The 26000-nt window shown below is 37.6% G+C and overlaps 4 protein-coding genes and 1 long non-coding RNA gene across 10 annotated transcripts; 3 read left to right on the top strand and 2 right to left on the bottom strand.

The window, feature by feature from the left end:
* Positions 1–677: 677 nt before the first annotated feature.
* On the top strand, positions 678–10397 carry LOC105685710. Of its 2 annotated transcripts, none has more exons than XM_048651367.1 (4): positions 678–1329; positions 3326–4364; positions 4738–5399; positions 8508–10397. In XM_048651367.1, the coding sequence occupies exons 2-4, from the start codon at positions 3650–3652 to the stop codon at positions 8991–8993; spliced, it is 1863 nt and encodes a 620-aa protein (XP_048507324.1). In that variant the 5' UTR covers positions 678–1329; positions 3326–3649; the 3' UTR covers positions 8994–10397. The 2 variants fall into 2 exon arrangements, with proteins under 2 accessions (XP_048507324.1, XP_048507323.1); XM_048651366.1 differs by having other exon boundaries at positions 678–1192.
* Positions 10398–10559: 162 nt separating this feature from the next.
* Positions 10560–11698, top strand: LOC105685736 (vesicle transport protein SEC20). Its single transcript, XM_012400095.3, has 3 exons — positions 10560–10795; positions 10873–11287; positions 11382–11698. The coding sequence occupies exons 1-3, from the start codon at positions 10715–10717 to the stop codon at positions 11567–11569; spliced, it is 684 nt and encodes a 227-aa protein (XP_012255518.2). The 5' UTR covers positions 10560–10714; the 3' UTR covers positions 11570–11698.
* On the bottom strand, positions 11671–14345 carry LOC105685735 (Kv channel-interacting protein 4). Of its 4 annotated transcripts, none has more exons than XM_012400093.3 (5): positions 14320–14345; positions 13113–13279; positions 12156–12489; positions 11881–12079; positions 11671–11795 (listed from the first exon to the last, which is right to left on the bottom strand). In XM_012400093.3, the coding sequence occupies exons 1-5, from the start codon at positions 14328–14330 to the stop codon at positions 11748–11750; spliced, it is 759 nt and encodes a 252-aa protein (XP_012255516.1). In that variant the 5' UTR covers positions 14331–14345; the 3' UTR covers positions 11671–11747. The 4 variants fall into 4 exon arrangements, with proteins under 4 accessions (XP_012255516.1, XP_048507327.1, XP_048507328.1 ...); XM_048651370.1 differs by having other exon boundaries at positions 11874–12079; XM_048651371.1 differs by lacking the exon at positions 14320–14345 and adding an exon at positions 13548–13803 and having other exon boundaries at positions 13113–13225.
* A 9-nt stretch (positions 14346–14354) lies between these two features.
* LOC105685805 lies at positions 14355–17355 on the top strand. The gene is made up of 2 exons (XR_001103008.3): positions 14355–16287; positions 16709–17355. It is a non-coding gene; the product is annotated as an uncharacterized LOC105685805 (long non-coding RNA).
* Positions 17148–25305, bottom strand: LOC105685804 (phosphoinositide 3-kinase regulatory subunit 4). Of its 2 annotated transcripts, XM_012400231.4 has the most exons (18): positions 25194–25297; positions 23271–24284; positions 22994–23174; positions 22773–22916; positions 22536–22690; positions 22242–22432; positions 21538–22163; positions 21159–21467; positions 20697–21080; positions 20299–20622; positions 19901–20230; positions 19685–19838; positions 19402–19539; positions 19133–19325; positions 18908–19073; positions 18570–18840; positions 18181–18511; positions 17148–18113 (listed from the first exon to the last, which is right to left on the bottom strand). In XM_012400231.4, exons 2-18 carry the CDS (start codon positions 23360–23362, stop codon positions 17882–17884), a joined length of 4221 nt encoding a protein of 1406 aa, XP_012255654.2. In that variant the 5' UTR covers positions 23363–24284; positions 25194–25297; the 3' UTR covers positions 17148–17881. The 2 variants fall into 2 exon arrangements, with proteins under 2 accessions (XP_012255654.2, XP_012255655.2); XM_012400232.4 differs by having other exon boundaries at positions 19402–19515; positions 23271–25305.
* Between the last annotated feature and the right edge of the window lie 695 nt (positions 25306–26000).

Raw genomic sequence — 26000 nt, forward strand, 5'->3', positions numbered from 1 at the left:
AAAACAGGAAATGAAGAGAGCACAGTATACCTGTACGTGTACACGCCACGATCGCACGCGTAAAACCGAGCGTAAAACAGTTCTGCATAATAATGAGAAAAGGGAATTAAACAATGCGATTTAAATTTCAGGGATGAATATGCATTAGGACATATTTTTAAACCTGACTTATAAAACTTTTCACGCACGTTCCTAGATCCTCAGATTCCGCACGAAGCCGCGTGACGCGCATTGATCGAAATTTTTGATTCGAATGAAAAATAAAAATTGAATCAAATCAATGATGACGAAGTTCAAAAAATGAGAAAGAAATTCCTACAGGTATAAGACCGATACCCCAGATATTACAGGTGTGTATATTTGGGGCCTTATATTGGGCGGTTTTAAGACGCAGCTTCAAGGTCCTTAATTCTTCTCGCTCTTCCTCTTCCTTTTCCTCTTCATATTCATCTTCTTCTTCTTCTTCTTCTTCTTCTTCTTCTCCTGCGGTATGCAGGACAGTAGGTCGCCAACCGCATCTTCAAGGGGGCCCCGCGCGAGCGTCGCGCGTTTTAATGCGAAGTATGTATATGTAGGTATATAAACGTGGTATGTACGAGGATGTATGTATACAGATGATGATCGTAAGGCCCTCGGGGCCTCGGGCCAACTTGGACCACTTCCACTGAGCGAACTGCCGCTGCTGCCGCTGATTCAGCTGCTTCAAACAGTGTCAAACATTCGAATGCGAGAGTCTTTTCGTACCGCAACGATTTTCAAACTCGGCATATTTAAATTATTTGATTTTCCGCCGATTCGTATGAACGCGGGTGCGGCTTGACGCGCTATGTCAAAATATGCGGTCCGAGATATTCAAGAAATTATTGAAAAAAAAAAACGAGAAATCGAACACACGACGGATGAAATATTGACGACGAGACTCTCCGAAATTTTTTCATTTATGTAAAACCGAAATTTTATCATTCGGTCGCAGAGACACGTATCCTCGTTACGAAATAGTGTTTCGTTCCCATAAAAAAAACAAAAAAATTACGTTTTTAAATTCGTGACTTGTTTTTCGAATAACTCAAAGTGTGTGTCAGACAAAAAAAAAAAAAAAAAAATTGGTGTTTCTTTAATTAGTGACCATCAATTGATTTGGATATTAAATCTCCCGTGTGTACATATTGTAACTCATAAACTACTAAAGCTGGTAAGAGGATTGATTTTCTACACGTGTGCGAATATATCGGTAGTATAATTAGTTGCGACGAAGTGAAGTGAAATTGAAATAGATTTCGTTGTGCAGAATCGACGAGGGGGGAAAAAGGAGCAGTACGATATCTAACGGTAATTATCTCGGTGGATCGTTCGCGATTTTATGTATCCGCCGATACGCGTATACGCGAAACGACGTCGTCCAGTTTTCCTGCAGGTATACATTCAGCCGGAATTCAATTATTGTTACAATTATTACCATCATCGCGTCTGGAGGTTGATTTACGTTTATTACGACCTTACGTCGTATGTTATCAGCTGCGTGTACGCGTACAGCAAGTTGACGCGATAATTAGGCAACGGTGGCGTCGCGCCCCCGGATCCACGTCGCGTGCTTTATTGTTGACAGGGGATGAGAATCAGTCATACCCCCACCCCCACGTGTAGTTCGCGCGTCGGGGTGACGGACGAGAAATATTAACGCGTCGCAAATACCGAATAATCATGCCCCGGGAATATTTATCATCTTCGTCTCAAGGCTCGGGACTCGATAGATTCTGATTAAACCGCATCCTGCGATTAGCGAAATTTCCCTCAACTGCGGCTGAATTATTCAGAGAACTTTTCGGCTGCGCTTCGGAATCGTCAACGAAATATGAATCTTCTCGATACTTCCGGTACGCGGTTGCGGTAGGTGGATGAAATTGGTGCACCGATGTTACTCTACGGTGTAATTTCGAGTGACATAAATATGTATTATGTGACATCGATAAATTTTGAAAATAAAAGACAACGGTAGACGGTCGTGCATAAAATATAAATATAAATAATGTAGGCGCTTATATTTATTTCATGCGATACGGTCGTACACCTCGTCGGTATGATACGGTAAATTTATAGATAGGTCTGTTGTACGTGTATTCCACACGTAATAGTACAAACGTGGTAATAAGCCGAAGAAAATTCATCCAACCGGAAAACACTCGGGGTGTACCCCGAGGTATACCCGCTGTCGTAAAACGTTACAAGCAACACGTATTATTTAGTTTATAGTATATTATACGATAGGATGCGACGCGATGCGTGAACATCCCCCCTATCGTGATTTTCAACCTATAATACAGTAGGCACTGTACGATATAGAAGAATTTATATCCTTCGACGACGATATCCTCGCGGAGCGTCGGATTCTCCTTTTTACCTCCTCGCCGTTTCGAATTTATAACGCGGCGACGCGTACCAGTTTTTCCATTTGTCTAAAGATATACCTGTCTTTTATTTTATTTTCCTTTATTTTATCATTTTTGAAACGGTGTTCATCAGACCGCACGTTCGTTTCGCTTTGCGTCTGTAGTGCAGATTTTTCTCCTCCTTCCAGAAAAATGAATGTGAAAAAAAAAAAAAAAAAGAAAAACTCTCCTCACATATTACGTCTCTTCATCTTTTCATCATAAGAGTGAAAAGCTATTTTTTTTTTTTTTTTTCTTTCTTTCTTTCCTCGTACACCTTTGACGAGACACTTGTACTTCGTTTTTATTTCTTTTTTTTTTCATACTACATTTTTCATTCTTCTTTGTCTTAACATCCAACGTTGGCGGAGGGTAGTGGCTATATCCATCCGCGAGGAGTAATAAAAGAAAAAGGAATATGTAGAACAAAACGAAGGAATGCAGAAGAAATATCTGTAGACAACCTTCAAACGTGCTTTTTTTTTTTTATAAATTTCCGATGAAAATTACCGCCGAATTTACTTCTATCATTCCTTTTTCTTCCCACCATTCCGTGTGATGTATAGCATCGTTTTATTTTATTTTTTTTTTTCCCTTCGCAGGGAGTCGAATTCTGCAGGGTATGAATAAGAACGAAAACGAGCAATCTGTTAGCTACACACATAAGATTCTCGGAGATTTTCTATTACGCGTATTTAATTGCTAATACCCGTGAGAATATTTTTTTTCTATTTTTCTTACGTCTTACCATGATAGGTGTAATAGTTGGCTGATTTCTCCGACTTCCTTCCTATGAGAGTAATAAATTTGTGTAAAAGAATATATAGCTGAATTGTAATAAACCCTATATAATATCCTACTGAATTGAATCATGCGAATTTCGCTCTAATATTTCACAGGAGGCGCGATAATAAATACGCCGAGGAAAGAAGAGAGAGAGAGAGAGAGTCACTTCGTGTTGCTAGTGAATAAAGAAGAGGCACTAGAAAGTGTGGTGTACGCACGTAGATATCTAACATATCCTAAGCCAACTTTGAATCGTTGATGTGATTCTGTGCCAGCGATATAATCACCTGTACATGTGAAGTGGGCCGATGCCGCGAGGCAAGAAGCGCCGGTAGGAAGTCTATCGGTGTAAAAAATAAGAAAGAGAAAGATTGAAAGAAAGAAAGAAAGAAGAAAAAAAAAGCAACGTGAAAAACGAATCGAAAACACTACCGAAAATGAGCAGGAGAACCTTACCGCTGCCGGGCATTAATTCCTGCGAAAGGATAAGACCGGAAAGACCGAGGAACGCTATACAGAGGCTCGTTTGGTCCGGGGCACAATTTCAAGTTGGCCCGATGAGTTCCATCGAGGACGAGGCATCGAATCCTAGAATGGCATTGAGAAGATTACTCAGACTCTACGAGGGTAGACAGTACAGAGAGGCGGCCAGTTTTCTCTCGAGACTTCCGGTTTATACGTTGAAAACTGCTCTGCCGGATATACCTATCGATTTATTGGTGGACGCGCTGCCCCACAGTTTGGCTTTGCTCGAAATTCTATACATCAGATTGACCGAGTTGAACAGCGAAGATTTGAAGAGTTTGAGGGTAGATCCCGTGTTGTGGAAAATCGTTTACTTGATATCGACCGCGCAGGACAATTATCAAGTGAGAATATGGACGAAACTTTTGACCGCTTTGTCGAAAGTAGCGCCGAATTCTAAGAATATTCTCAACAATAGGAGGAGAGCCCTAGAAAGAGCAGTCGAGGGACTGGGGAAACATGGACTCGTTACTTCGACCGTTGGAAATGGATTGGAAAACACTAACGCACAGAATCTTGTATCTTTACCTGTTGCTCTGAAGGACGAACTCGAGTCGCGAGCGGAGGCTTATAAACTTGCTTTGCACAAAATTGAAAGCTTCGCGAAACACGGGGGCACGAACAAAGGTGAGGGGAAAAAATGTTCTCCACGAAATTTCTCTCTATTTCGTTTTATTCATCATTTTCGTTTCTATTTTTATTCTATTTTCATTTCTTTCGGTTGTGGGCGAAAAATAAACTAATCGTCCGGCCATTCAGTGGCGTCCCGTTTCAAACTCCATTCACGTATAACGCGGTGTATGGATTTTTTTTTTTTTTTTTTTTTCCCACAAGTTGGAGTGGGTTTTTTCCCTTTAGAATCAATTCAACTAGAATTGCGAGGATTTATATTCTCTACCTTTTTGAGAGGGTGTCGAAAAGGGTTGAATTCGGAAACGTGTGCGGTATATATTCGCAGTGTGCATAATTTGTTTTTTTTTTTTCCACCTCGTCGTTTCAGGGGATCAAGGAGTGCACGCGGCTTCTCATCAGAGGCAGTTATCTTTGAAGTACAGTGAGATTCAGCAACGGCTCATCAATAATCAGGGACTCTTGAATACCTTGGAAAAAGCGACGAGTTCGGCGCTCGAAAATCTTCTCAGAGAATTGAAACATAGAGTCGAGTACGACAAGGAAGCTCTGAGGCAATGGACCGCTTTGAGGAAATCAAATTTTCGAACGAATGCTAAAAATCCGCCACTGGCCGCCAGACTATTGCAGTGCGCCAGGGGGTGCGGACTCGCACTGCAAATTATCGCCGAAGAAACGAATTCGAATAATTGCGATAACACGATGAGGGACGTTAACGTCAACTTTGACCACCAAGAAAACACGCTCGTAGAAGATTACGAAGAAGAATCCAGCAGCGCCGGTTATCATACAGACGAAAGCGGAAGTCCGACCCCCGAACCCGGGGATCCCAACGGCAGCGATGACAATTTTCAATGTATTTCCAATAATTCTTACAAGTCTCTTGGAAATCTTACCGTTGGACAATTGGCCGAAAGATATGCCGCGTTGTACGCCCAAGCTCAACTTCATACTCTCGACGCTCTGGACGCCCTTGAACCCCTCAAGGATGCTCCAGATCTTAAAGCGAAAATACTTTACTCCGTAGTTGTGGTGAGTACCTAGAAAATTGCGGACCAATTACACCGCATCGAAAACTAAAAAAAAAAAAAAAAATTCATAAAAACATACCGAATCAAACCTCGCGAAACTATATGTACATAACTAGATCGCATCCGATCCCTCGACGTTCTTCTTTTTTTAATATTTCATTTCAAATCGAAGACGAGAACGTATTTCAGAATATCCTTTGAAATCGAGCATGCATATGTACAGTTGATGTACATGTGTATTTCGTATTACTTTGAAAGAGGCCATAAGTTTCAACTTTGTATATATACATATATAATAAGTATGTACGTAGATACATTAGATGGTGGAAAGCTCACGTGACTTCAGTTGTACAATATACCGAGATTTTTGAACACTCTCGGTAAGGGTAAATCTAACGTCGCGTGAGGCGTCTTTATACAATACCTTTGGGGCGTACATATGTACGTATACAGAGGTACATTATATAAAGGTACGCAAGAAGGGATACGTCATCCCCCGCACAAGCACAAACGTAAACTTTGAACACAAACTCGAAAATATATACCACTCTTTCGTACACACCTTCAGGGCGCACCTGTACACGTGGAATTTCACGTTTATTTATATATATATATATATATATATATATATATATATATATATATATATGTATAAATACCATAAAGAGCACCTGCCAGTTTGCGATGTGGGAACAGTTTACCGATACACATGTGCATATATGATATGTATTCGCAGTATGTACCGTTATACGTGTATGTATGTATACCATAAAACACATGTATGCGGACGAACGTATGTACATGCTTCTTCCCCATGCTCTCGTAAACAGGAGACAGCGCACCAAGAGTTCACTTTTCCCTCTGATTCTGTTTCTACTTCTTGCGCTTTTCTACCTTTTATATTCTCAGGGCGACAGCTTTTCCGTAGCTACAGATGCTGAAAATTTCTTCGTATAACAGCAGCAAGAAAATCGGCAAGGAAAGGAACGCGAGTCACCCGTCGTGACGTAAAATTCAGTTACCTTGTATATATATATATATACGTACACCTGTACACATACACATACGTGTATACCCATATAACTACCTCCGGGAAAAAGGAGGAAGGAAGTCTCTGGGATTTCAAAAGTTTCTTCGTATATTCTATTCGACCGACTCGATTCAACTCGACAGTACCGCCCACATATGTATATGTATATAAAGCACTTGAAGATTTTGTCATTGCGAACCGCGTTATTTATTTATTTTTTTTTTTTCTCAGTTTTCTTTAATCCGCGTATTTTGTATAACTCGTGTGCGCGTAGAAGAGAGACAAAATAAATAAATAAAAATGAGAGAGATTGGATTCAAATATTATGTGGTATGAATAATTCCGATTGGAGATTACTCGACATATACATATATAGTTACGCGGGATATGGTGTTCGCTAGGGATTTTGTGACGAACCTTCGTTGTCGAGTGAGAAGGTGTAAATTAAATTTTGGGAATTGCCTCCCCTTTGAAGCGGAGTTAGGGAAGCGTTTGTGTTCATCGTTTCTCGTTCGCAGTACCGAATGTAAGAGGGAGATAGAGGAAGAGAGAAAAGAGAAATGTTGGCGAGGAAGGAGACCGAGTCTCCTGGTAGCTGCTTGTTGCGGAGCTTTTGTTGGGATATCTCTTGCGGGTGTTGCGGTGGTTGAATATAACTCGATTTTCTGTAGGTACGTACATCGTCGTGGTATACGTTCGTACTGTACGGGTACCTCAGACACCGCGATGAATTCCAAAACTTTCAGATTAAAATCCTTCAGGATTAAGACAACCGAGTTTTGTCATGGGCACCCATATTATAAAGCTTTCGATAAACCGCTATTGTAATCATATTATTTGGCTAACGCTCTTCGTTTCATAATCGAATCGTTATTTTATCTCATAAGTTTACTGTCAGGATATCTAAATAGGTGATCATATCTATTCAGATCGTCCGTAATTTGTTGAAAATTACGTTGCTGTTATCCGAAAGAAAGAAAAAGTAATGGAACGACAAAAAATTTACAAACGACAGGGTATTCTTTTTCAGCCACCCCTGCAAAGTTTTTCACGCGTTCACATGCGTCACACCTTGTTTTGCATTCCGAAAAAGCGAAGGGTGGGGAAGAAAAAAAATTAAAAGAAGAAATTAAAGGTGTTGAGGTAAAACACTCTTGAATTATTATTGTTTATTATACGTAACGTACAACGGTGAATTTTTAGGGCTAAACTGTCGTTTGCACATACCGCGAATACGTCTCGTAAAGCTGTCAGCTTGCGGCGATGTTCGTTCGTTATTCTAGTCAGTCAAGTGTCAGCCCGAGGGAATATCCCTTGCATATAGATATAGTACAGGTAACATCCGAATAGTTATGTGCCTATACAGATCTATATAAATTGTACGTAATATCACGGGAGATGTGCAGAAACGCTGCAACGATGCAACGCGCGCCCGGCCCTCAGAAATCAATAAACTAAAATAATAAACGGTCGGAAAATGATGAAAAAAAATCCAGAGTACTCCGAAATTCTGTATAAACAATTTTCCAAAATTCACGGGATTAAGGGGGAAGGGGGGAGGGGGATGCGTGAAATTTTTCCGCCGCAGGTATAAGAGCTTCGGAAAATTTTCAAGACTAAAAAAAAAAAAGTGTTGAAGAAAAAAGCGGAAAATAGAAAATTGCCGAATTCGTTTTGGTTTTAGATATGATACCTGAAATTTGCAATGCCATAAATTTATTTAACGTGCTGCATATTCCGGCTGGGGGATGGAGGGCGTGAAATTTATTGTTAGTGTGCGTGTTTCGCGTTAGATTTCGTATTATATACGAGCGAAAATTTTTCTATTTGTTATAGGTAACGGGTGTAATCATTTACGAAGAACATCCCGCAGGTTAGCGTATTATAGCTACAACCTGTACGGGAAACTCTGAATTTTATTGATCGAAGTACTGACATTATTTTATGCAAGAAAAATCTAAGAGCGATCTGAACTTTTTCCACAAAGTTTGCGACGTTTGATTCGATGGTTCATAAAAAATCAAAAAATACCTATCGCTTGTAGACAAAAGCATCACTTGATTCGATTCGAATTTTCAGCTGTCATGGCGTCTTGCTGGAATGATTCAAACTTCTCGACGTTTGGAGGTAATAAACGTATTAACCGGAACATCTGAGCTTCAATTGCAGACCGGATGTCCATCTGTAGCGTCTGATCCTGAGTTAGAAGATTGCATAAGGAGACAATTAGCTACAATTGGTTACCAAACGGGAGTCGTTGAGGTTTCAACGCAAGTCCTCAACCAGCTGGAACGCACCCTTTACGATTTTCCCTGCCTACGTAGCTCTTCGGAATTAAAAATTTACGCAGATTCTTCGGCTAGTTTGGCGTGGTCTTGTTTAGCTAGATCCACTCCGCTCGTATTAGACGTTGCGCAGGGTGTAGATTTCAGAACCGAATTTCACGCCAGACATCACGGTTCCCCAAATCCAAATGGTTCCAGAATCAGAAACGTTCTGTGGCCAGGATTAAGGGAGGGATGCCAAGGACGCTGTTTGCACAGAGCTGTGGTCCTCACCAATTAATTATTCATTCAATTATTTTTCTTTTCTCCATCCTTCTGTTTTTGTTCGTTTTGCGGTTTGTTTTATTTTCTGCCCAATGATCCTTTGTCTCTGGATTTTCATATACGTACGGCTGGATACATAAAATAAAAGTTTTCCTGTCTAGCCCCTGGGGCTTAAGAATTATGATCATATGTACATACACAGTTAATTTTCTTCCTTTTGTTTTATGTCACGTAGGCGAGGTATAAGTACATATACCAATATAGATTTTTGTACAAAAAGTTCGGGTTCGCTCAAAATAAATTAATATACACTCGAATTATTATACGATAGAATTATTACATGTATGTTAGTAAAGAAAGTGACCCAAAATGTTTTCGCTCTTCGACTACGAGTAAAACTTCATTTTTGCAAATAATAATTAGATGAAGTATTTCAGATCATCCTAAGTAACTTAATCGATATTAAGAATTTTATTAATTCTACTACAATAATAATTAATTATGTCATTATCTATCTATAGTATGCATTGTTATTATATTTATTAATTCATTGGTTATTCACAAATAAATTTATTAATAATCGTTAATCGAATAATAATTGATTGAAGTACCAATATAAGAAGATTTTGAGAGAGGAATGATTTTTCTTTTGATTATGTGTGACATGTTTCGAGCAAGAGGTTTTTTAATATGACTTTCTATACCTGATTCGTACCGAGAAATTTCTGACGTTCTATACTGTACATTATACGTGTTTCATATGTGCTTACAAATGCAGAAACGCGCGAAAGTCTTTTGACAAGGTTTTTATAACGTGTTTTTCATATTATATGTGGTTGTATACAGGTCAAAGCGTCATATGTAAATTCATGTATGATGTGTATAATATGAGTGATAATGTTATTACCATGCAGGGAAATACGAACTGGATTTAGAGTGAAGCTTGCAAAGAAAATTGACGATTTCTACTGGGAATTTATTCGGACTGTGAATGGGGATTACTTTTGATTGATTCGGACGTATTCACCGCCGTATAAACCAACGTACAGAGTAACTCATTCGACTCGTAAATCTAAATTTCATCGTACGGGAATTTATATGGCTTCATTTTCTAGAATTTCGTATCTTGATTATTCGTTATAGATAGTGAAATAGAATCATGATTACTGTATCCGCATTACTATAATCTTCTGCTTCATGCAGGAAGAAGTTTTCAATGTTTCTTTTTTGCTTTCAGCAAAAGCGAAGGCTTTGCTTAGTTGATTTTCCACACGAAAAATGGCAAAACGTCTATACGAATCGGAGGGATAAGCTCAACATGTTTCCGCAGTACTAGTAACATCATATAATCCATTCAAATTTAGGGTAGAATTCAAATTTCACGTCTGTTTCACTAATGTGATATTTTGTTAACACATTTTGAAAAATTGTTCCATTTTTAAACTATATGGATTAGGATATAGTTGAGATCAGTAATACCGACTGTAAACAATTTGATTTAGTTATTACAAAATTCCACAGATAGCCTAACTGGACGGGCAGGGCAAAACTTGTGTAGAATCGAGTAGAATCACAGATGGTAGAATCAGTATATTGTTCATTGTATAAACTAAAAGATAACCTAAGTATGTCTGACATAAGACTATTCAAGATCGTGTGTAATTAGGCATGAAATTCTGGAGATGAATTACTGATTTGCATTTCCAAGTACCTGATTCAACTTGACAATCAGAAAAAATGACTTCCGTACAGCAATCAGTGGACTTAGTCCGACAAGAGATTGTCAACAACAATATGCAAGTCAAAGCTATTATCCAAGTATGTCCTACAGAAGTGAGAAACATTTTGTATTCATGCGATTTGTCTGGTTAATACTGCTATCTTCTTTTTCACAGGATATCCAAAATTGTACAGAGTCTATGGAATTACTGAATGAATTAAATGCAAAGGGCAGAGCTAAGATAGCGGCATTAAGATCTAGCATTGAACGACTGCAAGGTTTGGCGTTCCAAGAGCACAGTAATAAAAAAAAATTGGAGCTCTATACAGAAATCGATAGCCACAAAAGTCAGTTGACTATTACTCTAGGCGCTTTTCGCAATGCGAATGTTGTGAGTGCCTGCGTTATTGATAGAATGGCAAAGGAAGAACTGTTAGAAATGCCAGAGGATCAACAAAATGCTTTACGTAAAAGACGAGATAAGCAAACTCTCATAAAAATGTCTGGAGGTGTCACCGATAAATTATTAAGCATTTCTAGGCACCTGGCAGAAACTACACAGAAAAGTGCCCATACTTTAGACACACTAAGTATGTCAATAATTTCTTCATTGTAAAAGAAACCACCGTCTTCATATATGGTATCAAATTGTTATGTGTGCCAATTTTCTGTGTTTGATTTCAGTCATTTCATCAGATAAAGTAAGTGGGACAAAGGATGAGCTCGAGCATCAGCAGCAAGTCATAGTTCAATCGGGAAAGTTACTGGGAAAGTACGGTCGCCGTGAAGTTACCGACAAGGCTTTACTAGTTCTAGCATTCGCTTTTTTTCTTGCCTGTGTTTTCTATATACTTCAAAAACGATTATTTTGAGTTACATGACACATGATAATAAAAAAAAATTGCTTGATTAATTATGAAAACACTTACCACATTCCGTTGTGAAATTTTAATTATGAGACACAATTGTTTAATTGTTATATTAAATGTTTATTTAATTACAGTTTTATATGAAAACAGTTGCATCAAATCCTTCCCAATAAATATTCAATTACCAGAGATCGTCAAAGATGGAGAGTTGGGTGTAAATAGTTTGATCCTGTAATAACGAATGAATAAAAAAAAAAAACCATGAATTGAACAAAACCCAGTATAATACAAATTCTTTTCCAAATACTTATTACGTTTATACAGCAAGCCATAAATTCGTCTCTGGATATGACTCCGTCCTTGTCTAAATCCATCTTTTCAAATAGTTTGTCGACGTGTTTGTTCACTGCCCGTTGTATGGTTTGGCTAGTCTGAACCATCTCATAAATTGCTGAGACTATAAACGACATTTCATGTCTCGTGATATGCCCATCTCCGTTCATGTCATACAGTCTAAAAAAAAATTGAAGACAATGCACGGTGCATTTACTAGTTTTTTTTTGTCTATTTATTTTATTTGCAAACCCACCCAAAAATCCATGACAATTTTTCCTCAGGTTTCCCTTTTACGATAAGTGCCAATCCGGTCAAGAAATCTCCGAAGCTAACAAGCCCATCTTTATTAGTATCAAAAGTGTTGAAAACGACCTGTGCGTATTTTGTGGAATCTCCGAGTGGAAATAATTTGGCATAAGCAGGACTTAAATCGTTTGGCGTTGCCGCACCGCCCGGGCAATGTTGTTTGAAAGCTCTGTAAATCTTGCAAATTTCATCCCTCTTAAATCCCGTCTGAAGAACCAAGGTCGACAATCTTTCCGGAACTACGTGTACCGGCTTCGTCGATTCCTCATCGTTATCATCCTCTGGAAAGATCTAAGACTAAGTCAACATTTCATTATAAAATTTTGAAATTGAATGGATATTAATTGAAATAAATGGAAGCATTATCGTTCGTTTTGTTACAAACTAATGGATAAATAAATCATGCGCGTAGAAAGGCGAGATAAACGCGGGGCCGCGATACAGGAAATACTGCAGTTGTACTTCCATTATATTAGCTTCATAATTCATTTATAATTGTTATACTAGCTGAGGAGGTGGAATTAGAGCGTGGAAAACTGCTGTGACCCACTCGTTCATATTACAGCTCCGTATACCAATTCTCCTCTAATGTTTATATTATAAATCACCGCGCCGTGTTTTCACCGATACAGAAACACTATTTTTAACTTTCAAAGATTTTCGGGCATTTCAATGTATTCGATAACCATATCGGTGCTAAATTTAATTCCACCAGGCATCGCGGGATGGTATAATTTACTTATATATTTAGAAAATATAGTTTAAATTGATCTTCAAGCACTGCTGATCAATCTTCCGACTAAGAGCGCACTTGTTTCATTCAGATGAACCATAATTATACCGCATCATTTAAAAAGAATTATCTGCAATTCTGATTTGTTTAAAGAATAATGCACCTACTTACCGGTTATCTTTTTAATGCTTTTTTTAACTCTTCGAATACTTCTCCGCATTTTTCGAGTCAGGCTAGGCCTATGAAGTCGTTGTTGACTCCCATCGCTTCCTGCAGCATCTTCGCTGTCCGACATTATAGGTATATTGTTTATATGAAAAGATCCGTGACCTGTCGATCTTTAGAATAGATTTGTAATCGTTTGACTCTACGATGTATGTACAAATTAAAAAACAAGTATTTCAATGCGAGCAATTTATCTGCACGACTGGTTTTTACCCCTATTATTTTTTATCGATGGACGAAATAAAAAGTAAAGAACAAAAAAAAAAAGTGTGCACCAAATTTTGGAGAACTCGCGAGTTCAATTTATCTCGAGTATCTCTTATAGAAATCGCCATGCGATTCGACTGACGATTATAAAGTATGTCTCTTTCATTTCCTTACTGAAACGTGCGTTTTGGAGCTTTGCCAAACCTTCTACGCGCTTGCACCTTGCCGAAGAAAAGAAAACAAAAAATAAATGAATGAAAAGAAACAAAAATTCGAACCAAATAAATCAAAATAAGTAAAAAAAAAAAACTTCTGAAACTTCTAGACTTATTGTTAGATCTCTATTGCGGTCGACGTTGCCCTGCTCAAGTTTGCCGGCTGTTATAAAATGCGAGCGATTCTAGACGCGATTAGTTCTAAACTGAAGACGCTGAACCGCCCGTACCAACGACTCGACGGGTGCAGAATACACATACAGCTGGTAAATTTCAATCACGTTGAAATATTTAGACGATTTATCAAGTCTAATGCCTTATATAATCTGCAGGCATCTACCCCTGGTGAAGAAAGAATTATGTGAATTTATTTAGGACTCGCATGCATGCAGGCATATGAATTGATTGGAAAATCAAAATGGCTGCGGCGATTCCCGCAGTAATTGATGATTAGAAATTTAATTAATACGTCTTGTCATCCGCAGTTTAAATTCGATTTTTAGCCGACAAATGAAAAGAATTTATTTGTTCATTTCACCGACTGTATAAGCATCCGCTTAACAGATAGACATGAAGTCACGCAGCTGATGAAGATTTGAATATATTTATTTTCGCGTCTATCTTAAGACTCCTCGCGAGTTTATTCGAACGTGTATCCGTCACTATTCGGACTTTTGTAATAAAATTGAACCGACTACTATAATTTAATATGGATGTTATTTGGTACTTACCCAGAGTTCATCTCTGCAATCGTAGCACGTGCGGGCTATGCGTACGTGATGCTAATTTATCATTCATTGATACTTCTTTTTTTGCTTTCATTTTGTTATTTACTTTTCGAACGTCTCAATTTTTGAGAACGTACGGAAACACGTATTATCTGCTCAATATAGTGGATGAACATTTCGGATTACGGTCCCAAAAATTGAAGAAGTCCAAAAGCGCCTGCAGTCTTTAATTTCTTGCGATCTTTGGAGTGGAAAACAAAAGCTTCTACATTAACAAATTTGCAGATTTTCCGATGAACTCTCCGCGAAGTCTACATAGACTGCAAACGATTCGTTGAAACCTTGACCGCTTTTTCTTATCAACTTTAATTAATAATACTTGCAAACGAAGACGATGCATATGTTTACATTGAGTTATACATTTTAGAGCAAGGTTGGTTGAGATAATATTTCGCGTTTATGTACACGTTATACGACGAGCTGATAAAGATACATTTTATATAATGCACTCCCAAAAGCACCGCGAACTATATATTCGCGGAACAATGTACCTTTAAAATGATTGAAAATCATTTGATACAAATAAACTCTTTCTTTCAATTATTAAGTTTTTGATTCATCGTAATCATTTTGTACGATAACTGACAGTAAAATTTTCTTCCATTGAATTTTTAAATGTACGTACATAATGTAAGGTACGTACAGTGCAATTGGGGATGAATTTTTAAACCAGGGATCTTGGATGTATCGAATGACATTGATTATAATTGTGATAGGTATGATATCCATTTATGTTATACTTAAAGTTCAGCTACTAGAAACTGCGAACTTCAAATCATAAAGCTTTAATGACGAGATCAACTTTTCACGGTATAAGTTCTGCACTGCAGCTGTACCAGTGCAGTCCAGGAGCAGGTAATTACTCCGGAATGCTGAAGTCTTATAAGTTTTACTCCCGGGATATATCCAAAAGAAATGAACATGCGAGGATATAAAACGGCAGGTAGATAGAATTGCTATTCTAATTCTACGCCGAACTAAACTCGTTATTAGAGAGTGCAATTCTGAAATCACAGGAAATCTAAGGTCCCTATACGTAGGTACATGAGTATATTTATAACCAGTACTAAGGTAACCCGTGGACTTTCTCTGTGATCGATGTCTATTAATAGATCCTATAGATCCATACGATTAAAACCGGTCATTACGGTAACAGGAAAATTGCCATATAATAGTAATCGATCGGATTTGAATATTCATCTGTACGTACGTCGATTTCCCATTGAAATAAACTGATCATTTCAATACCGATCGAGGGAACTTTTTTGAACTTGTGTATTCCGACTGGAGTTGTTTCTTTCGTATTGTTTTTTTCTTTCTCTTATTTTTGTATGTGGTGTAATAAATTTACAACCCATTTTACATTTCACGAAGAAAATAAAATTTAACAGCGGCATGTGAATCCTAAGACGATCCGGGCAGGGTGATTCACCGAGCGTAAAATAAAACTTATACGCTTGCAGAATCGAAAATGAATTTCGATGGACATTCTTCGAATCGTAAATACATATTCGTACGACAATTATTCTGTGGTTTAGAGCGTAATGATACAGAGATGACGCGGTAAGATAATTCTTTATCATTATGTTTTATTCTCGATGTCCATTCGTTTATTCATTCGTGTGGCTATTTTTTCTTATCTGGGATTCTTCCGAGGGGAATTATATCCCGGGAGAAGTTCCCCCGTATATAAGTATAACATAAAACGTACGAGTGGACATCCAGCATCTCCAGAGCATTACGAAAGTGCGAGAGTGAAGTAGATACTCCAGTGGCTGTTGCTCCTCAACTCTTCACTCTCGAGGATATTAAGTTGAAAATTCAAGTTTATTAAGTATATTCAAAAATCATACTCACTACCTGCGCATTGACTACAAGAACTTTTGGCAATGTCATCTGAAAAGTAAAAAAGTATGTAAATCGAATTGCTCTTCATTTTTGAATTTTTCATAAGATTATCTTGAATTTGGGGACTAAATTTCATTAGAGATAAAGCGATCATCATTTTGACTGAGATTTATTTCAATTTTATTTTCATAAATTTTCCAACTTTCAAACTGCGGGCTCCGCTTTATTTTCCTGAAGATTTATAAGTTCAAAGTTTTTATAACGTTTATCGAGGACATGGCTAGACCACAAGTCTGTTATAGTATAAAGTCGTAAAAACGTAGTTATCGCCTTTTACAACTAGCTACTGTTCAGAAAGTGTGAAGTTTGAAAGTAATGTTAAAAACGCATGTTGTCTATACATATTAAATATTACCACAAGAGTCCCAAATCAGAAATCGCCGCGATAATTAAATATAAAATTTTCATATTGCCAATGTTACAGGAATGACTAGTCTACCATAAACGCTCTTCTCTTCCCGCTCATACCCGAACAGTTATCGACAAATTCGGCTCATCGATAGGACCGAATACGAGCAAGTGGCAAACGAAAAGTAAAACGAAAAAAATAAAAATATGAAATCAATCTTTATAATTTTCGCATTGATTGGCTGCGCTTTAGCCGCGCCATGGTTCGATTTGTTCGTAAGAAACCCTGGATACAATAGCGGATCGGGTCACCGACCAAGACAAAATCGTCAAGGAAAAGGAGGAGGTGAACGTTGGAAGGAAATTTGCAGGACAATCACGCCGGATAATTATGCTTTTCCAGGACAAACAGGAGCCATTTGCCCCTGGTGATGGTATAGTTTGGACTCATTCTACTATTGTGTGCCTGTGAATTAAGTGCATAATTTTAAGAAATTGTGAAGATTGCATGGATCTTAGGTGAAAAAATTTCTCATTTTATTATAACAATTTCATATAATTATAATGAATATAGGAATATGTTATTGAGTATGTTTCTTGTAAAGCTGTGTACATTAGTTATAAATACATGAATTTATGTACAGTTATCTCTAATCTGTACCGTACCATGTGTATATTTAAAAAAAAATGAAAAAAAAATGCCATAAATAAGTATTTATTCTACTGTGTAATGAATTTTTAAATCTACCGGATATCGACGCTGAACTAACAATAAAAAAATCAGTAACCTTATTATATACTTTCTCAATTTTATATCATTGAAAAAAATAAAAGGAAAAGCTCATGCGGCAGCCTTGGGTCGAGAATAAATATGTTTACATATAAATGACTAATTTGGTCTTTAAAAATACTGAATAAATTTAGCTAAAGTTAGGGTGTATAAATTTCAGAACAAAGTTACGATTATTCAGCTGGGATACGAAAATTATTGACTCTACATGTGAATTTATAAAAAAATATATATATATATATATATAGGTGTATTATACTTACGAGTTTAACGTTGATACCTAATTTTTACATCAACACTGAATCGATAGTATTTACAGGATTTTGATCACATTTTAGGGACAGCCGATCAACCTCGACGGAATCAAAAGGATTATCATAATTCGTCGTACCGCGTCATCACATAGATAAGTATTCGATAAACGGAAAATATCTCCTAGCTTTGATTTCACATCACTAATTACTTCCATACTTGTATCAATCCATCTGTACTACCTGTTAATATACATGTGTTCGACATAGCCACAGCAGATATAGTGTCATGATGACCTGCTGGTGGTGAATCTGGACCCTGACCTTGACCACCTTCTTCGTGACCTCTGCTGCGTACGGTACTTCCAGTCACCCCTCCTGGTGCAACTCCACCAACCAATACTTCCTGTACTACATTCGTTCCATCGATCAATCGTTGTCTATTGGAAAAACAAAAAAGAAAAGTGTTTCAAAACTGATTCTTAATTTCGATTCCGTTAGACTTACTCGTACGCCAGCGAATTTGGAGGTACGGTGTCATTGGCAGCAGGTAAAGCTACGTATGATTCGTTAGGATTTTGTAAATCCCAAAATCTAAGTCTCATATCTGTTCCCCCAGCAAGTAAGAATCCAGAACGATCAATAGCACCTGAATGCATAGCGCAGACACTGTGCCCAGCTTGGGTGTGACTCAGCGGGGGTGCGCTTGATGCCCATAAAACTGTTTGACGGAACCCTGTTTCTACATTCCACATTGATATTTCATTGTTTCCTTGCACAGCTGAGAGGATCCAAGAATGTTCAGTGGGATGAGTGATCACTTTTCTTACTCGCGCACCTAGCAAGAAATACCATATTAGAGATGAAAGGTCACGAGTTTATTCAATTTTATTTACCTGTCGGATGTTTAATGCTACTGATAGGCAATTGAAATCTCAAGTCCCAGCATATGTGAACCCCGGAACTAGTCCCCAGCGTTAACCACTGTTGATAATTGTTGACACAGAAAGACGTGATAACTCCATGTTTGAGATCGTTTTCTAAACGCCACGCCGTACCAGGACATCTCAAATCCCATCCGATCAGAGATCCGTAAAGTGTGGCGTATACAAGCACTGATTGAGAACCAGAATCTAAATATTGTACATCGACGGCACAACCCTCTTCCTAGAGTATAAAATCAAAATGTAACCTGATTGGGTGTTCCTCAGAAATACAAAAATACAATTATTACCTGTAGATCTAGCTGCCGAGTATAGAGAACATTCATTTTATTCGAAGATTGCTCAACTCTCAAAACAAATACAGTTCCGGATTGGCTCGCCGAACTTGCTAGCGACTGTCCCTGATCACAAACTGCAAGTCCTACCAGGGGGCCTCCTCTATGCGTGTACACTTGTCTGCAAGAAAACACTCAACATTGAACGATTTTTCTACATTAGAGATGTTTTTAAAGTACCTTGATCGATTTGCGATATTTCTTCCTTCCATTTTGCTAACATCCCAAACCCTGACACATCCATCAGCCGCAGTACTTGCAAATAAACTTGTATCAGGAATAGAAACAAGCCGATTTACAGCTGCCCTATGTTCATGCAAATGAGCAACAGGAATTCCACGTGGACGCCAGCCACTTGGAAGCAGTCGAGAACCTTTACAGAAGCATAAGTTCATTACACTATAAATTCTGAAAGACCCGCCTACTGTTCAACAGATATTAATTTTTACCAGTTTGCCACGCAATGTTATCAGCCCAATGCTGCGCTCTTAATGCAGCCGAATGTTGTTCCTGTTTTCTGTAAGTCAGCTGTCGTAACTCAAGTCTGCAGGGGGCACATCGGTCTGCAAAACCATAAAGAGTTGCGACTATCGCCGATTTAGACATCCATAAGTTAGTATTCATGCATACGGAAAATAAAATCTCACAGAAGGAAAGTGAACAAAATCATGCGTCAATGAAAATGAATCTTTACAAACCAATTCAAAAAAATTCATAGGCTGCAAAACTTACATTGAATGTAAGACCTTTCATGTAACGAGTGATCGTTCATACTGTTAACATCCGTCAAGCTATGCTGTGGGGATAAATGAATATCACCACCATGGATACTCTGACTGGGACTACCACCACTGCCAGTCATATCGGACATCTTAATGATTGTGTGCTGAAAGTAAACGTATAGTTACGATTACAGCATATGTTACTGTTCGGCCATTCTTTACTTACTTGTACGCTATCTTGTGCAGCAAACATCGTCCGCCATTCCTGGTTCATCGCAGCGTACGCAATCATGCTATCAGGAGTTCTACGATCCAGTTTTTTGAAAGCAGTAATGCTAAGGTCGCTTTTTGTGTCGGGATATAAAACGACCATATGATGACGTACTTTGTCCTTCATCAAATTTAACTCCAGTTTACCGTCCACTGATTTATTCATACTTAGTTTTGCTTCTATGCTCAGTCTGTGTTTATTAATTTTTAACAAATGTGGTTTCATCATCAGCAACTGATCCTCCTCCATTTCCGTCATTGCCTCAGAACTTAATCTCCGAAACAGCTAGAGGGATGAGAGCGAATTTTAGTTTAAAAGGAAGTGATTAAGAGCAAGTATAGATTTTCACTCACGTTCTTCAATGTAGTACTCATTTCGTTGTATTGCGGTACAATGCCAGAGATCGCCTTCACCCGAGCCATTTGCCTCTGTTCAAATACTCTGAATAATTCATCTATGTCATTATATTTTATCACGGAATCATAAACAACTCGGGGAATCGGAGCGACAAGAGCCTCCAGGAGCAGCACTTCCTTTTCAATTTGTATCAAAGGGTGCCTAAGGTAGGGTTGAATAATTGTTTGCACTTTGCACTGAACATCAACTAAATTCAGAGTTCTTGCCGCAGCCGAAATAAATCCAACTATAGCGTGACGAATCCACAAGTTGGGATGAACCTGAATGTGATAGGAATCAATTTAGACGGAATGTAAGTTTCATGATACAATTGACGCAGCATATTTTAACTCACCAGAAAAACTACACTTTCAGAAAGTAGTTGGTACAATGCTGACTTGTGTAACAGACCAAGTTCGGTAAGGGTAGCCATAGCATTGATAGCTTTAGTGGTCACAAATTCTTCGGGATCGGTGAGACCTTGCTGCAGAAGTGGCATCAGAATGGGACTACTGTGCCAACCCACGTATGCTGCGACTCCGACGATACAATCAAAAAATGATCCTCGAAGTTGCTTGTCATCCTTGTCATTCAAAAATGTTATTATGTGACTCAGTATGACGTCATTCGCTTTCTGTTTTCCAAAAAATACACAGAGTTTTGTTATGCTGTTCTCCATTAACGTTTGTTTCACCAAATTCTGAGGATCTGTGAGTAGCATTGCCACCGATTGTTGAACCTATAAGGTCAAGTCTCATGATTAATTCTATAATTTATCGCATACTGACTGTTGCTCATCTAAATTAAACTTCCGCACCATTTCATGAAGAGTTTGAAGTTCACTGTCATAACTGGGCCTTGGCCCTTCTTTGTTATTTGGATTTGTTAAATGAGAATTTTCCAAGTATCGTAGAGCGATGTGAGATAAATGCGCGATATTTTCGGCATACGCTGCCCTAACGATCACAGCTTCGTCTTGAGTAATGTGAGATAATCCTGGCAGTATATATTCGGGAAAAATGTTTACATCCGTTGGCGGTATGGATTTGACAAGATATAAACATTTCGTCAATGTATGAATGGCTGAGACTCGTACGCGGGGCGCGGGATCGTGAACTAGATGAAACTGAATAAAAACAAATGTAGGCAATCAAAATTCTCAACGTATTCATAGAATTTTGTAAAATATTACTTACAATGTAAGGTAGAATTCTATCCAAGATCGTTTCATCGGAAGTGTGTGCTGCAAGTTCCAATAAAATGTCTAAACTTTGCAGCTTGGATTGGGAATGGTGTAAGCCTCGGATGCACGAGGTGACTAGTTGAGTTATTATAATCAGCCCTTCCAAAGTCTCGCTAGATTTGCCCACCTTTGTAGCTGCTTCTGAATCTTCTTTTTTTTTATCCTCACCGGAAGCATGGAATTGCTCATTATTTTCTTTTTCATCCGAGTCATTTGATAATTCTGTATTATTATCACGTGACTTAAAAATACTCGAGCTAGATGAATCGCTCGATGAATTTGTTTTTTCCTTATGTTCAGACTTCAAAATTTTAATGATATTCCCAATATCTTTTTTCAGTCTGTTTATCTTCTCATCAGGTGACAATATTGGAGCAGTGGAGAATATGAGCATATAAGATTGAAGGAATGAATAAAAATACTCTGGAAAAATCTTCCCACGTTCTTGGGCTAAATATATTTCAGCACTCGTTCTGTCCATAGGATTTCTTTCCAGCATCGAAGCTAACAGTGCTCTTATTCTACTATCCTCAATTTTGTCTAGATGTTTGTTTGCAGAATATTCTCCATTTCTATATGCTGCTCGTTGTAAAAATAAAAAATTATTTTAACACATTACTTTGCCTGTAATCTTTAGCAATTATTTCTAATATTCACCTAAAAGTTGAGAAAAATCAAAGGGTGGATGGCCTTCATTGAACAACTCTGTTAATGCACATCCTGCGGAAAATATATCCATCATTGGGTGTAAGTCACCTGTTTTAACTTCTTGTTCTGGCAGCAACATCGTGTTGCTTAATTCTGACGATAAGGTCTTAACAAATCTTTCTGGTGCTATGTAACATGTTCTGAAAGGTATTCATTATATTTGTAATGAGAAAAAATCAGACATACATCAACACCATCATTACAACATGAAAAATACAATAGGATAATATCTGTTGAATGAACCTTCGTCTGGAAGTATCGAAGAAATATGAAAAGTCTGCTGGGTTGTCCTCTGGTAGGTATGTAGGTTTAAAGCTCGCAAAATCAGTCAATAACACCCAGTTCCAGCTCGTTATCATTATATTTTCAAGTTTGATATCACCATGGCATACGCCAAACTGAAAATTCACATGAATATCTGATAGAGCCAAGAAGTGTGTGTAATTGAGATGACAATATGACTGCACCCTGTTAGCGTACCTTGTGAGCTTGATGCAAAGCATAAAGTACTTGGAAAGTGATCCATTTCTTTTCTATACTGGATAAAAATGGCCTTGTACTAATTCTATCATATAGAGAATATTTAACGTATTCTCTCATTATAAATCCAGCTTTTTCAGTTAGCTAAAAATTGATTTTTATATTAGGTAGATAAGTATACTGTCATGTTGCGAGGTAGTTCAATGGGTATATTGACTTACAATAGTTCGTTGAAAGGGTAAACAGTTAACTGCAGAGGCAAGTTTGGTCCTATTGTCCTCAAGTTTGTCTTTATACATAGTTAACGGTAAAGTAGGATCATGAATAGCAAAGACTTTAACAACAATCAGGCCTTCTTGACTTTTAGCTCGAGCAACTTTAAAAAATCTGGTGCTGCCCAGGCTAAAAATTATGAAACAATTGGTCGATGCAAAGTAGATTCCTTACAACAATTTACATTTAAACAAAAAGCATAAGAATTGAATATTCAATACTCACTTAACGTCAAACTGTAGATCATTGTGATCTGTCAAATAATGTTCAACAGGGAATATTTGACTGGGAGCAATCCCTACCAGTTGATTACCCATGTTTTAATAGATTTTTTGAATCGTGTATCGACTGTAGTATTTATTTTGGTTAGCTTAGACTATGCTGTGTGATTTTTTAATAAATCCATCGTAACGAAACCAGCTTCCGTGTCATCTACTGGATAGGTTAGGTCGATCAGCTGTTTCGTATCGTGTAGGATTAAAAAACTTGTAAATTTAACAGCTGGCTTTCTAGAACGTCACTGCAGCGCCACCACTACGTAAGGTGGAAGACGAGCGAATTAAGTTTAAATTCTGAGATTCCTCTGCAGCAATGATGGGTTTTTTAAATATCATTTAAATCATTTTTCAGAGGCTGTCGCAAAAATGTCCATCGTAATAATTGTCACCTCTCAACATTTGACTTAATAATTATCACTCATATCTTGAATTCATTGAATTTCCGAACGTTTCGCTAGTCTCCAAATGTATAGGCCTATATTGTACCCATGCATAATGTATATGAGTGAAAATTTACTTGTATTGGAATAACACGTCAATTAATCCATGACGAGCAGTTAATTATAACGTTTAACTTATATTCCAACATAAACGAACAATTTTGTCATGACTCACATCAAGAGCTCGTCCATCACGAGGGCGGTGGCCTCTCTACGTTGGGGAAGAGAATAGCGTTTAATTTAAAACAATATGAAACGATTAAATTTTTTAATCATAACGATGAATAAGTATAAGTATATTATGGAGTATTCTTCCGATATCGATGACCGATTGATTAGTTGGTAAAATACGTTCACGTATTCGTGTTATCTCTTATCTTATTATACGATCCAACCGCAGTTCGTACCCACTCACAACAATTTATTTGTGGCGGAAGTTGATTCGTAAGATATAATAATATTTCATCCATCCAGAAATCCAGGAAGTCCTGAGGCTGACGTATATAAAATAATTCTAATACCTGTAGATGAGAATAACACGCCTTTTATCGCCCACCCGTAGTAAGTTGGCTCATGGAAAACATTGCAACAGCAATTGCTGCAGCATTCGTGAAAGTATATACTGCAGTACATTCAGAGTACGTGCATAACTATTTACTTGGGGGAATTCAAATACATGGCGTCGTTTCGCAGTCAATATTACAATTAAAAAATCACATTCTCCATTCGCCGTTCCATAGCCAGGTATATTACAATAATACTTCGTCAGAGTCTAAAATGCATTGATAAGTATTCCGAGAATAAAGACAATAAAAATTCCTGTCTCTTAGGTAAATAATGTAACATAATATAAGTACTCTCATCGCCGAATCGTTTAGAAATATATCATATATACGTGTATAGAGGCATAATGCTTTGAAAAATCTTTCCAATGGCATAAAGTCGAAAACCTCTCTTCTACCTTATATACCGAAACAAAGAACACGCGTCTGCTGATTATTCAAGAGCAGGACGATGACTCAAAGCCAAGTAATTTTATGATTTATCAGTCTAAGTATATTACATCGAGGATGTGCGGTTATACCATTATTATTTTTCGTTCCATGAGCTGTCTTTCAATAAATTCCTTTCCAACCAATTTGTGGTCTTTACGGCAGTATAAATTCACTCTCAACTTTCACCGTAATTTTTCCAGTTCAGGTTCAATTTTCTCATTACAAACAATACAGATATGAATTTGAAAAATACAAAATAGCAAAAGATAAGTAACAATAAGTATAATATAGTTCTCTGATAACGTTCCAAGTCATGCTACTAGAAAACTATTTTTATCTTGTACACCTCATTTATTATGATTTCTATTGAAATAATAGAGATTAAGCAGAAAAAGATTATAATTATAATACGTCCAATTGTTTCTCTTGATATACCTATAGATTCGTGTTCTGTAGTAGGGAATGTCGTCATCATCGTCGCGTTTTAATATCTTTTTCAAAAATTGTCTCCACGACTTGCGACCTTGCCTCGCGGATCGCGATCTATACTGACGACCGTCTGAGTGTGTACGACGTTCAGTCTCTCACCTCTGAAATTTCTCTTCAAGAAAATGGAGATATCGTTTAAAAAAAAAAAATAAAAAAAAATAAAACTGAAGAAAAACATTGCATGCATTATATGTATGTATGTATACGCTGCATTCCATCGCGGCAACGAAGACGTCGCACGAGGGAATGAATTAATAACAAGTAATAAAATTTGTGCCATTTCTTTTTCTTTTTCTTTAAAATTTTTTCTTTCATTTTTTACATCTGTGTAGTCTCAATTACTTTATTATACTACACAAATCGAAGGTCGTATCAAATGTACGCTACACGCGTTGTCCCAATCGCGACCTTATGTACGTGAACGTGACGTGAACACGTATAGGTCATATACAAATATTATATACACGTTTTCAATGTACGTATGTAAGTGTAAGAGAAAAAGCAGCACAGTTTGCGTTTGAAAGAACGCGACAAAGACGACGCGTACTCCTGGAACAAACTTCTCACCACTCCTGAATCCCGAGATCCCCACTCTGGTGCAGGTTTTTAACTCAAACTGACTAACTCCGTACACCATGTATAAAATACATATATACGTGTGCTATAGGTGTATATATGTGTGCACACTTAGTGACCAAGATAAAGTGAAGTGATATTGCTTTAGTCTGTTCCGACACGCGAAAGGAGTAAGAC

Source organism: Athalia rosae, chromosome 2, assembly GCF_917208135.1.
Source record: "Athalia rosae chromosome 2, iyAthRosa1.1, whole genome shotgun sequence".
Lineage (NCBI taxonomy): Eukaryota > Metazoa > Arthropoda > Insecta > Hymenoptera > Athaliidae > Athalia > Athalia rosae.